The 13,430-nt window shown below is 41.0% G+C and overlaps 1 protein-coding gene across 7 annotated transcripts in view; it reads left to right on the forward strand.

Moving 5' to 3' along the window:
- Nucleotides 1-7,393, forward strand: part of wdpcp (WD repeat containing planar cell polarity effector) — an 84,253-nt gene extending 76,860 nt beyond the window's left edge. For 5 of the 7 annotated variants that reach the window (XM_026189711.2, XM_026189712.2, XM_026189709.2 and 2 more), the window contains 3 exons: nucleotides 3,974-4,065; nucleotides 5,539-5,570; nucleotides 6,980-7,393. In XM_026189711.2, the coding sequence (XP_026045496.2) occupies nucleotides 3,974-4,065; nucleotides 5,539-5,570; nucleotides 6,980-7,033 (178 nt within the window). In that variant the 3' untranslated portion in view covers nucleotides 7,034-7,393. Of the gene's footprint in view, nucleotides 1-45; nucleotides 109-3,973; nucleotides 4,066-5,471; nucleotides 5,571-6,979 lie in introns of all 7 variants that reach the window. The other 2 variants (XR_013901054.1, XM_080288056.1) reach the window with 2 other exon arrangements.
- Nucleotides 7,394-13,430: the final 6,037 nt, after the last annotated feature.

The following is a 13,430-nucleotide window of genomic DNA, read 5'->3' on the forward strand; positions in this document are numbered from 1 at the left end:
AAAGCAAATTTTCCAGATTCTCCTCCCTTCTCCTCCCTTCTTGAGGAAGAAAACAACACGTTAATGCTGAAGCTTCAGTATGGAGAGTCCAGAAATGAGTCCGAGACGGTACGGTGGTTGTGTCTAACTTTTATGTGGTCTATGATCAGATTAAAGTTACAAAATCTTGCCTTTTTATGACTGAGAGACATTACAGCTTTTACACTGATACCCGATTAGTCATGGACGCTCTTTTTCAGGACATGCGTGATGGCATCAGAGAAGAGGCACTAGAAAAAGACTGTAAAGTTATCAAAGTGGTGCATATGACACTGTAAAGGCTGTAAGCTTTGGACTGAGGTCCTTTAATGTTAGTACATACGCTCACCAGCCAATCATTAGATACTCCTTCCTAGTACTGAGTTGGATCCCCTTTTTGCCTTCAGAACTGCCTTAATTCCTCAAGGCGTAGATTCAGCAAGGTGCTGGAAACACTCCTCAAAGATAAGATGACATCACACAGTCGCTGCAGATTTGTCCACCGCACATCCATGACGTGAATCTCCTGTACCGCCAATTAATGAGCAGTTATTTGAGTATTATGCATTTAATTATGAGTGATGATTCATCTCTGGCTCTCTTCCACTGCATGCCTTTTGTCTTGTGTCCCTCCCCTCACCCCTAACTGGTTGCTGCAGATGGCTTGCCCCTCTGTCAGCCTGGTTCTGCCAGAGGTTTCTTCCTGATAAAGATGGAGTTTTTCCTTCCCACTGTCGCCAAAGTGCTTGCTCATAAGGGGCCGCCTGATTGTTTGGGGTTTCTCTGTGTTATTGTGGGGTCTTTACCTTACAATATTAAGTCACTGGGTATTTTCTGTTTTTAAGACCATTCTCTGTAAACCGTAGGCATGGCTGTGAGGGGAAAATCCCAGCAGATCAGCAGTTTCTAAAATACTCTGAACATGGTGTGGTTATTGGTGCGAAACAGGCTGCTGAAGTTGCCTTTCCTCCTCATTCTGATGGTCACAACTTCAGTAGCTCGCTTTGATCATGTCTGCATGCTTAAATGCACTGAGTGATCGACTGACTAGATATTCGCATTAACGTAGTAGCTGGTGAGTGTATTTTATGTCCTTCTGGAAAAAAACAAGAAGCAACAGGTTTTGGTGAAGCGTGATTTGCTGATCACTTTAACCTCTTTCCAAACACACACAGTATAACACTGTTCCTTTACCCTTTGTGCATATAGTGCGAGAGAATTAACCACAATACATTTGTGGATCAGGCAGATAAACAAACGTAAACTTTCTATAGTGTTAAGAGGTTACAAATGCAGGCGATACTATACTGTCACAATCATTTGACACTTTGTTTTTGCAAAAATGTTGACTTGAGCTGCCATTTATATTTAAAAAAAAAAATTTAGTTCAGCTCACTACAAATAAGGCATCCAGACACTGCTACGTTCCCCCAGAGGTTCTGCATTGTCTGCTCATGAATCGTATGAGAGCGTCTGTGGCCAAATGACCCAGCTGCAGCCTAAGAGCCTTCACTCCCAGCGACATTTCAAATGTCAAAACCACATCAGTTCCGGGTCTTACGCTTCCAGCGATCCCAGAGTTGAACCGGGAGCCACATTTTTAAAACGCCACCAGAGTCCATTTTCACTACGGCTCAGTCTCCAGAGTGCAGACCAAACTCAGTGTTTCAGAGTGATTGTTTAATACAATCGTCCACATGAATGACATGTTGAAACAGTGTGACTAAAGACGCGCTGAAAGCATCCCTCTCCGTCTCTCACACACAAACATACACACAAACACAGCCACATCCACGGCTCTATTATTGTGGGATGGTGGTGGGGTGGGGAAGTGATGGAGGGGCCTTCCTTGTCATACCCCAACTAACATATTGGAGTATTTATATGGGATTTGTGTGCATTAGATAAAAAGGCACTCTTGTTCTTTTCATCCTCATAGGCTTTTCATGGCTGTTTGACTGTAACACTGATGACTCTCTGCTGCACCCCCTCCACCCTCCAACCCCTCCACTCTGCGTTTCTCTAAGCCCCTTCCATCCACCCCAAATCCTTTCCTATCGGCCAATTTAAACAAGCTGGGTCCAGAGAGAGAGAGAGAGAGAGGGGAAGAGACAGAGATGCTGTGTCCTAAGCTCTTTTTAAAAACAGTAAAAGGAACGAGACGAGGGAAAAAAGAGCGGTAAAGAGGGTTAGGGCGATTTGGCAGCCAAAAGCCCAGTCGTACTACCCCAGGTCTTCCCCTGCACCACTGACAGAGGCTAAGAAAGCAGATCCCCAAACCTCCCCAAAGATAATGGCCACAGAGAGGAAGAGACAAAGCTTCTGCTTTTTTATTGCACCCCCCCCCCCTCCTCCTTTAGAACAATTTTTATATTGAAACACCCCCCACCCCCCCTCCTCTTTTGTAATCTGGTCTCCGATGAAGTTTCATTGTTTCTCATGTGAAGCCAGTGACAGCTTAGCTGAGATTGAGTAGGGCAGGAATTATAGCGCAGGCGTTTTCCCGTTTGGCTCGCTGAGAAAAGAGCGGAGAAAGAGATGAAGGCGAGCACAATGGCAGTTTGGGGGCTCCTCGCCGATTCCCGCCGCATTCCCCAAATCCGACTCGAAGTGAGAGAGAACAAGACGGAAATCTGGGAAGCGTCCCAACGTTCCTTTGATGGCTGCTGGCCTCTCTCGCTCATCACACAGTCTTCTGTCAGTGGAGGAAGGAGAATGCAAGATTTCATTTTTTTATTTTTGCTTACTGGAGGCCAAAGTTACTGTGAGCATTCAGAGCGACAGAGAGCTGAGAATTTCCGTTAACAGTTTAATTTATGATGATAAATGATAACGATAAATGCGCTGACTGTGACTTCTTGGTGTGACTTAATCTAAAGTTGTAAAGGAAAAACTAAAAATGTTCATGTTTGAACATTTGAAAGGTTGAGAGAAGTATCTGCTTGCAGTTCAATTCTGTCTTACCGACCATTTATATTTATATTTCTGGTAATGCTATAGAGAAAAAACACCTTAGTTTTAGCAGTTTCAGCAGTAACAGTGGTGTGTATCTAAATCTGTGATGGAAACGGACAAACCAAACACTGTAAAACTAAAGTTTCAGATTCATTGAATTCATTAAATCTCTATCTGAAATATAAACTAGAAGCAGACTTAAAACCTTAGTGGACAAAGCAAACCCAAGATGAATAAATACAAAAACTTTTTTTGAAATAAGACAGCTTTAGTAGTTGAAAAATTGGACAAGGGGAAATAGTCAGGTGTAAAAACCTGCGCTGCTTTCACAAGGCCGAATCATCATAGCCAGATAATTGGATGGGAGCTCTCTGAGGTGGCAAAGCTCATAAGGTGCTTTGAGTAACCAGTGGTGACCAGAGAGGTTCAAAGGGGGGAATGAAACATGAACCAGCGACGGGATCCTGGAAAAAGTAGTGGTTTGGGGACGCCCAAAAAATTCCAAACCACAGCCAAATGGTCAATAAAATTATTTTCTATAAATCAATGTATTGCTTAAAAGCATGGAGTAATACAGGCTTAATGTCTGCATTGCTTCCTTCCTCTTTTGGGCCAGTAGAAAATCTCATGATTTCACACTTCATGTCAATCTGTCGTTAAATTTCTCTTTTATCAGTTGCAGTGAGCTTTTCCTGAAACTGCATAGCTTAGCCTGTTAGCCAGCTGGAGAAGCTCGTGAGTGAGTCCAGACCTGCTAAATCAGTGCTGGGTTTATAAGAGGGTTCATGGATGATTTCTGCTTGTCTAAAGATCTCTGCCTTTCAGGATTTGCCGCTAATGGTTTTGTGCCAGATATAGAACCTTAGAGGCTAACAGCATATTTACTTTATCATAATGTTTCTGGTCTTATCTATTCTGTGCTTTGTTTTACGAACGTACTCATTCGTTCAGTTTTAAACAACATGAAACATGTGTCACCAGCTCTATTTTCTTTCGTCAGTGCTGATGGAGCAGCCAGTCGGAGGAGACAACAACCAGAGACCTTACATTTGACCATCAACCCAGACGTGCTCAGGATGCTGAAACAAACAGGTAAGTCTGCAGGTATAAATGAACAGTGCAAAACTCTCTCGGAGGATGACATTGCTAGTCAGCTTTGGTAAAAAAGTGAAACCTGTCTTATTGTAAAGAAACCATAGCTAGGTTTGATTTCAATGTCTACTAAACTTTTTACTTTTGAATCAGTTTAGCTTTTTTTAGATGTCTTTCCAACATCTTGGTTAGTGTGGCCAAGGAGAGGAGAAGTCAGGGCATCTCTACTTAGACTGCAGCATCCTTTGACCTGATTGCAGAAGAGGCAGAAAATTGATAGATGGATAGACTGATGGATCATTTTTCACCTGGTTTACATCTAGACTGAGTTTAGATGCAAACCTAGCAGACTTTATTAAATGCTTAAAAAATGAAAACAAGAAAATGATTAACCTGAAGATGATGACCAGAGAAATACAGAGTTTTGTGTATGATTTTGTGTATGATTGAAGACCATTCATGCATGTTAGATCTCATCCGTGTCCTGTTATTGTGGCTCTTTCTTATTTAAAGAAGTCACGCCAACATAATTTTTCTCATTTGTACAGGTACTTATACCTGTACAAAGCATCTGATTTCTTTCTGGCTCGAGTTACCTTCCCTTCCCAAATCTAGAATTTAAGCCAAAACTGCAGATCTAATAATTGAATCCACTATGTTTACGTTCCTTTGACTTTAGATTAATCCACCCTCCATTTTGCTGTTAATCATCCCAAACTGCCTACAAGACAACAAGTGCTTTCACCAGTAACAGCTGATGGAGAGAGCGTGCCCATTATTTTAAAGAGCAGCTAATAATGTTCAGCATTTCAGTGTCAGGGCCACGTTTTAAGCCCCGCAGCAATTCTCCGGCGACATTCAGCCTGCTTTTTATTCTCTAAACGTCGCCTGAGTGCTCTGCTCTCCCCGTCTCAGATGTCTGAGATGACTAACTGGTCATTTAGGAAAAATACCCATTAAGAAAACATCACTTCTTCTTCTTCTTCTTCTTCTTGTAGCTGCGCTGCCTCCTCCCTCCATCCTGCTCTCTCCATTTTAATAATTCCATTTTTTCCTTCTTTTTTTTTTAGGTGATTAGCAATTGTCTCTGCATCAAATCGCTCTGTCATTCCATAATCCGGACTGTAGGCTATTGAGGGGAATTTGCATCACCGTTTTAAATATCTGTATATGCACGTCAGGGTTTTAATGTCAATCATAACCTTATTAACGCAGCGCTCAGAGCGAGAGAGATCGCCATGAGTGACAACGGTTTACGTTCGTTAAAACCCAGAAAAGGCGACGTGTCCGACCTGCTGAGCGAGCATGTAACCTGTTCAGGCGTTCAGCTGCGTGTGTTTACGCGCCGTGGGGCTGTCGTGTGTGATTATGCATGTCTAATGTTTGGTTGTTGTACTTGTTTCAAGTGTCATGGCTGGTTTACGGCAGCATCGAACATCATTCTCAGATGCCTTCTGTCGTTTTGTTCTGCAGGAAGCAGCAGAGCTGACGGAGACGGAGTGAATGTAAGTTGACTGATAGTTAAGTAACGCGGTTGCAGAAGCTGCAGTTTAGTGCAGAAAAACATGTAAAGTTTTGCATTTATGATCAGTGTATAAACACGTATTAATGCTAATAATGCTCTGCATTTACAAGCAGTTATGAGGACATTTAGGAGTTTGTTAATGTACAGTTTTTATAAGCAATCACAGCTTCTCATATTAAGACACATTAACTCAGAGCTCGCTGTGATTTAGTGCTGTCGTGATGGCAGAGTTTCATGATTACTGCGCTAAAAAAGTCTCACTACGGGAGTTATTGTGACACCTGTAGAAAAATAACTAATACAACCATCCTGTCAGTGAGTTACACATAACTTTATTTATTGTCATTTATATAAACTTTATATAAAAATCCATGGACAGTCTATAACCATAACAGTGTAATCGCTCATTTCTGATGTTCTTAAATGTGCACTACTGGTCTCGCTCTGTTTGGCACGCCGTGATAGTTATATGGAGTCCCACACCAACAGTTCAGCTGACTGTAATTCATGAAGGTGAACAACTAGAAAAGTGTGGCTGTGTGGATTTATCCTCAGTGAAACCCCAAGATCACAAGCAGGGAGACCAGCGGCTGAAAGACTGTCGCATAAGATCGCAAAAACAATCCTTAGCTTCCGTTCATGGTTCGAAAAAATTGGGGTATCAGTAAATCCATGCTTCACGTGAGCGATGCAAACCAGAGCAGTCGCTGTTTAGCATCAGTGACATTTCCCACATTGTCCTAGATAAACGCATAAACTTTGCCCCACATTTGGTTGGTTGGAAGCTGCTAACCGTAAATGCAATCATTATCTAACAGTGCGGTGAAAGGACACCTTTGCAACAGCGTCATAAATGTGACTGCTTGCATTGGAGTAATTTATACAGGTGGACGTAATTAAGTGGCCAGTGAGTGTCAATCTTTTATTACCTGAATTATCTTAATTACTGAAATGAGGGTTAAATTTATAGTTGCTGATAATAGATCAAACTGCATGAATTCAACTTATAGACTCGTAAACTGAAACGAGAACTAAATAAACAATGTGTGTATTTATTTATATGTATAAAAGTAAACAAAGAGAAGTTATTGCATTAGAGTTGAACAATACCTGGAGGATGTCTTATTGGACTGCTGTTTACAGTGATTAGCCAATTAGATATTAAAAAATTAAAAATTAATATATGCTGTTATTTTTATTACATTTGATAACATTTATATTACATTGGTCACTTAGTTCTTTTTATTGTTTTTACAGGATTAATTGTTCAACAGACTGTTGGATGATGAATATAATAAATGCAGAAATGACTGCAGCGCCATATGTTTATATTTATATAATAGTCATTATTCATGTTTATTAAGGGGGATGTTTCTGTTTCTTCCTCAGGATGATGACGACGACCCCGGGATGCTTCATGTGGTTCATTTAGGGATGGTTTGAAAAGACTAACGAACAACAGATAAGACTTTATTAATCCCAGAGGGACACAACATCTCACCAATAACAAGCACAGTAGTTACTTTGCTTGAAGCTTAATCTATAAAGGGTTTAAAAGTCCCCTCATTCACAGCCACACATGGAAAACTGTTTATTTTTTTATACCTGTCATAGAACATTTCAGCCAAATCATAAACATGAAATTCACTGAATTCAGCTTATTTCGTGTCTTTGTGAAGTCTAAACCAAATGAACCCTTGAAGGAAACACTTACCTGCTTCTTCTTTTAAAAACACGGCAGAAAATGTTTAAAACCTTTACATTAATCAGCCTGAAAAAATAAAGACTCCCATTTTACACTCATCTCACTGATATTGGATGTTCCAGGCTTCCTCTGCACGCGCATGTGTGCGTGTGCGCCGAGTAAATGTGTGTGTTTGCGTGTTGGACGAGATTACAGGCCGCAGTTTTATTCATGAACGGGAGCCAACCAGCGACTTTAAAGCATCGCGCGGAGCCCCTTTCCTGAACAGCAGCCATAGCCGTGTCAGAGCTGTCGACGCGCTGCGCTCACCGACTAATCTGACAGCGCCGCGCGAGCCCTAATCCCTCACTGTATCGTAATCTATTTACTTTGCATTCTAAGAGGATTTCCACCAAAAAATATACAAGAAGCGATGTTGGAAATGGACAGAAGATCAGCGAGGATGCTTTTCTGCTGTTTTTTTTTTTTGTTTGTTTGTTTGTTTTGTTAGCTTTAAAAAAAATCATTGTATGTTTTTCGGGGAGTCAATCCTCTACGAAAGGGATGGGTGAAAGGAATTACATTTCTGACTGATACTAATACTTCTCTTATGTAAACATCAAAATGTTATATTTCCCTTCTGATGATACAGTCACACTGCAGAGGCAGCTGGAGATAAGTGGCATCTGTCGCCGCCTTTAGTGCATCTCTTGACACGTTTATAATTTACAAACCAAGGCTGCATTATCTCCTGATTGTTTGACTTGACAGCTTGAATAAAAACTGCAAAATTGCTTAACAGGCAAACACGGGTCCCTCCCATCCCTCCAATGGCCTACACAGTCACCTTTTTGACATGCAAACAGTGAAAGCTCATAATACAAATGAAATTTCATAATACAGAAAACAAAGTGGGAGACCAAATGCTCTCCTCGGTTACCCTTTAAGCAATTATGTCAGCTTTGTGAAATCCTAAATAGTTATGCTTCATTTAAAATGTGGCCAGCAGCTTTTATTTATGAAACACCGCCTCACGCTCCAATCTTTGCCATCCGAGATGACTTGCAGAGATAGGCTTATTAGTGGTATTAACATACTGCGCGGCGTGCTGGAGCTGTGAAACGGCCTTGTTAACATTTGGAAATGAATCAAGCCTCCAGCATTTGCTATTATCCAGGTTATATGCCTATCCCCCCCTCTCTGTGCAACAGCTGTGCTGTTTCTCTGCACTGCGTCTAATGATGGCCCTGATTGGACTGATACGGTTCCCCCCTCAGGGGGACGTTTGTATGATTTATAGGTTTGTTTCTGATCTCTGCGAGAGAAATCCCTAAAATATTATAGACAAATATGTCAAGACCATTAAAGACATCAAAGAGACAAGTTTACTTACAACGGAGAGTTTTTAGAAGGAAGAGATTCCCTGAAAAACAAAGAAATATACTGACTAGTGTTACGGTTTCTCTTTGTTGTTGGTTCTCAGGTGATTGAGATGCATTTTGCTTAAGGATCACACTGCGATCGCTTCATCGAGAAAAGTGCTCGGTTATAGTTTAGCATATCTAGTTTTAATATCTGTTCCTGAAAAAGCCTCACAGACAAAAGCGTTATATCTTGATTCTCTGATTCGAACAGTTTGTTTTTCCTTTCTTTTCTTTTTTGTTAGACTAAACAAAAAAATAAAACACGGGTAAATAAAATAAATATGATCTGATGGGTCCTGTTATAGATTCTGGAGACTTCTTATGACAGCAAATTATACACACGTTATAGTTTTATCAGGCTGATACTTCATGAATGTGGCTGATTTTGTCAGATTTTCTTACAAAGTTTTCTTTTGATGTACACATGAGCTGCAAAACACTGTTAGTTATTTTCTTTAAAGAAAATTGAATTCTGAAATCCCCAAAAGATGCATTAGGATTTGTCTTCTTTTGATTTTATGAGCTGAACTAACTCTCAGACTGAAATAAATGTGCATGCAAATAATGTAAACACGTATAGAAATCTATATTTCCTCATGCGTGGTCCAAGTAACTTTATTTCTTTGCTGTGAGATTTTAATTTTGAAGGTTTACGGTCATAGTACTGCATCATTTTTATGCATTTCTGCCCCTGGCATCTGTTTGTGAAGAGAATCTTGTCTCTGAATGAAAAAGAAAATGTGGCCAACACGTCAGACAGCGATGCGTTGACACACAGAGACGACGTCCGCTGCGGGGAAGCGCTAAAGCCTGCAGGCCAACCAGCCCTCCATTAAGCCCTCCCAAGTCTGGTGGGCTGCAAGGAGAAGACAAGTTGTAACTTGGGATGATGAGTCTGCTGCATCCTTTGCAGATGAGATAATGTAAGCACTCTTCAGATACCTCTCTAATCTATCCCCTCCTCGCTGTGACGCAACTGATGCATGAGGAAAGAGGACAGGAAGTGGGGCTGTCATCAGAAAAACAAAAGTCAGATATGAGGGGTGTCGTCCTTTGCAGAAATCAGCGAGAGCTGCTTTCGCCGGTCCAATCTTGTCTGATTTCCCTCCATCAGCCACTTCAAGGGAGGAAAAGGAGGAGGAAGGAAGTGCGTGACTGCTCAGCTGATCTCAGAGCAGCACAAAAGCCTCCAATCATTTAATTTAATGGTCTACAGTAACAGGACTTCAGTGGAGACGATGTTGGTGATTAGTAAAACCCAAGTAAGATAATGGCAGCAGTGGTGTAGGAGGGCAGTATCAGTGTAAGCAAACATCTAGTCAAATACATCTGATTCTGCCCTGCAGTTTGGACTTCCTTTGCATGTTGACAAAAAAAATGTTAAATCTCAATGTCACCATTTTATTCTACCCATGTCAATAAAAATGCCAACTTTTCAGCCTTGTTGCCCCCATCAGACCTCTTTACCTTTGGCTAATTCAGCACCACATGCCCATGGTTCAGACGGTGCAAGTTCATTTGGTGTTTTGTGAAACTAAACTGATGTGTGGCTGCTGGTTCTTGTCCCTGTGCATGAGTTAACAGCAGTATTTTAAAGAGCAGAATTAGACTTCACAGCAAACGAAGTGCACGCAAGGTCCCAGGAGGTCAGGAGGCCACAGTTCTTGTCTCCTTTGTGAGCTTTTTGTGTTTTGCACTTCTTTGTTTTCACTCACTCGTTTGTTTAATTTTCACTCGCTGGATAGGTTTAAGAAAATATTGTGTTTAAATATGCTCCATTACATTATAAACCCGCAGGCTCATAGTGATGCTTAAGAGTACTCAGCGCATTTAAATGGGACATGGTTCCCACTTTTGCTGGTAAAGCAATTTCCTGTAACTTGCCGATAAGTTCTGTGGTTTCACCCACCGTTCTGTCTCCATATACAAGTAGTGTTGAACCACAGAGCTCCAGCTGCCCTCAAATACCGACTAGAAGCTTGTCCTCCATTCCTGATGTGATGGTGTCAGGAGGATCCACTGACTTATTTTCTCCCAAAGTTGAAATATTTCCACATCTTTATTTAAACTTTGTGGATTTCCATCGCTAACATAAAAAAGGGAGGATTGTTAGATGCCATGCGAGTGAATGAAAGTGGGTCTTTTTAGTTATTATTTATGGGTGTAAATTTGAAATTAAGTCATTAATATCAAACTTTTATATAGAAAGAGATCAAAAGCATGCTAGCTACTAAATTTACCAAATCATCACGTGCATAAGTGCAGCTTCACGTGGCTCCTATTGTGGTTGTAAATTTGTTTACCGGCCTTCATCCTTCATTATAATGAGGATTCTTTGCAAATTAGTACAATAAGCCACCTGGGCCTACAGTGTTTCTGTGTAAATGCACAATTTTCTGCCACAAAAAGCATTTTGTTTTTAAATTATGCCTTTTCATGCTTGTTTTAAGAAAAGCTCTCACAAGTGTTGGATGTCTCACTAGCTGGAAACTGAGAATCACCAACAAAGTGACCAGAGCTGTCTACCTGACGTAAAGAGAGGTGACCAAATCTCTCAGCACGCTTCAGGATCAGGTAACCCGTGTACTCCTTTAATTCCACAGAAATGGGACGGCTAAGACTCTATGTACAAATTGTCCCTAGTCTGTCCTCTGCTGAACTAAACCTACAGCTCCCAAACCCAAGAGGAATTTCATGAATGCTCTCAGTGCCTAGTGCCACAGGGGTGACTAAGCTGCTTTCACTCCACCAGCTCGGCTGCGCCGGCCGCCTGGACTCAGCTGTGAAATCCTCGGTGGTACTCTCGGCTTCTTTGAGTCTCAATGACGAACTCAAGGGGTTGAAGGGTTTTTAGGCCAGAAAACATTTCAAAATTACTAAATAAACCAAAACAAATCAACCAAGCTACCCTTTTTTAAAATTCCCACACCTGATGTTCAACTAAAGAATTTAAAAGCAGGAAACTGAGGCCTTGCCTGACAAAGCACAGAAACCTGAGACGGTGGCCCGGACTACTCCCATGTTGGTGTACAGTTGACCCCAGATCAACCTCTCAGGTAAATTTAATCCTCCTCTGTATCACCCTTCACTCTTCATACCGGCCTATGAACACAACAGGATGCCAAGGTCTGGCGACAGTCGGCAGCCAATGAAAGACAAGCGTGAGTGCTGTTTTTTTCCTGTCCTGCATGGAAATGGAAGACAAGAAAACAGTCCCAGCATGCAGGCTGCTATCGGTGCATCTGCCGGGCCTTTCGGATCTTTGTCTTGCGCACACATACACACTGACTTATCGAAGCCCAGGAGTGCTCGCAAACCAAATACTGGAGGATCAGTCCGGTTTCTGTCTTTATCTTTTCTGTCTGTCTCTTTTTTACTTTCCTAGATACAAATCTCAAACCACTCATGCGAGGACCGTCCGGCATGGTTCCAGTTCATTTCCTGGACAAAGTGTGAACAAAGTGTCAACAGTTTCCAGTCCACCCACATTCACGCACCTTAACCGCAAAAGATGAGAGGCCAAAAGGTCAAATCAGCTGACAACAGGGGGACGTTGTGCTGCGATCGATCGTCCCGTTGAGCAGAATATGAAGGTATCAGACCCTCAAAATCAGGCTTATACAAACACTGGTCACACTAATATTTCAATAACACCCTTTTTAATTATTAAAATATCACATATCTAATATACTCCTGCAGGAAAACTGCTGCAGCACTCTGTTTTTGTATCTGTGGATTATTGTTTTAAGGCTTTAATTCTCCCTGTCAGCATTTTAGAGCATCGCATTGCCAACATTCAGGTGAAAGAACTGATTATTTGTAGTTCTGTTTATCCGTTATGTTGATTAAACGGTGTCCTCAAAACACCCCCATGATTCCGATCAACTAAAGTCCTCCAAGAATTCAAAAACTGATTGCAAAACATGTGAGATGAACAAAGACAGAGACTGTTTGGCTGGATGATATCATATAAATATAAAGGTTTCTCATTGGTGGAGCTCGGTGGAGCTCAGGTGAGGCCATGTTTTGTGTGTTTAGCTTTTCTGCACGTTATTGTTGTGAAACGTGGGGAAAATATCATTTGAATTTGTGCATTTTTCAGCAAATTTCTTGTTTTAATTTATAATAATTTCTGTCTTATTTTCAGGTCGATAAATATTCCAGTCCAGTTTTCAGATCAGTCAGAACATTTTAGGATTAGAAGACAATGTTCCAACACATTTACGTCGTTTTAGAACTACATCAGGTGTAAAAAGAAGTGTGGTGCGTTTAATGTTGTCTTAGGGAAAACGAACTACATGTCTGCGTTGTTAAGTCAATCTGATAGCGTCCCCTGTAGTATACATTACTTGAAAATTTTTAAATCTTAGTGTGTGAAACAGTAGAAACAATGCAAACTAAACAATGTGGTTTTGTTTTTTCGACCTTTTGCTAAACATTTAATTCACCATCACCTCCTTTAAGCTTGAACAGAACTGCACTTGAATTCACTCCTGATGGATTTAAGCCAAATAATTTCTTGACTTTCAAAGGTTTGAATTCCTTCGTTTGACACCAAAATTAATAAGTCAACAACTGAAACAGCAACACTAATATATTAATTATTAATTAAAACGATCGGATTATTTTCCAGGATTTTTGTAAAAACTGAAACTTCCTTCTTTTTGGCTCCTTTCTCATTTTAGGTGGGCCATTGCTGCATTTTCGCAGGTGTACCAAAGTGCTGCTTCGT

Source organism: Astatotilapia calliptera, chromosome 13 (genome assembly GCF_964374335.1).
Source record: "Astatotilapia calliptera chromosome 13, fAstCal68.1, whole genome shotgun sequence".
NCBI classification, from domain to species: Eukaryota; Metazoa; Chordata; class Actinopteri; order Cichliformes; family Cichlidae; genus Astatotilapia; species Astatotilapia calliptera.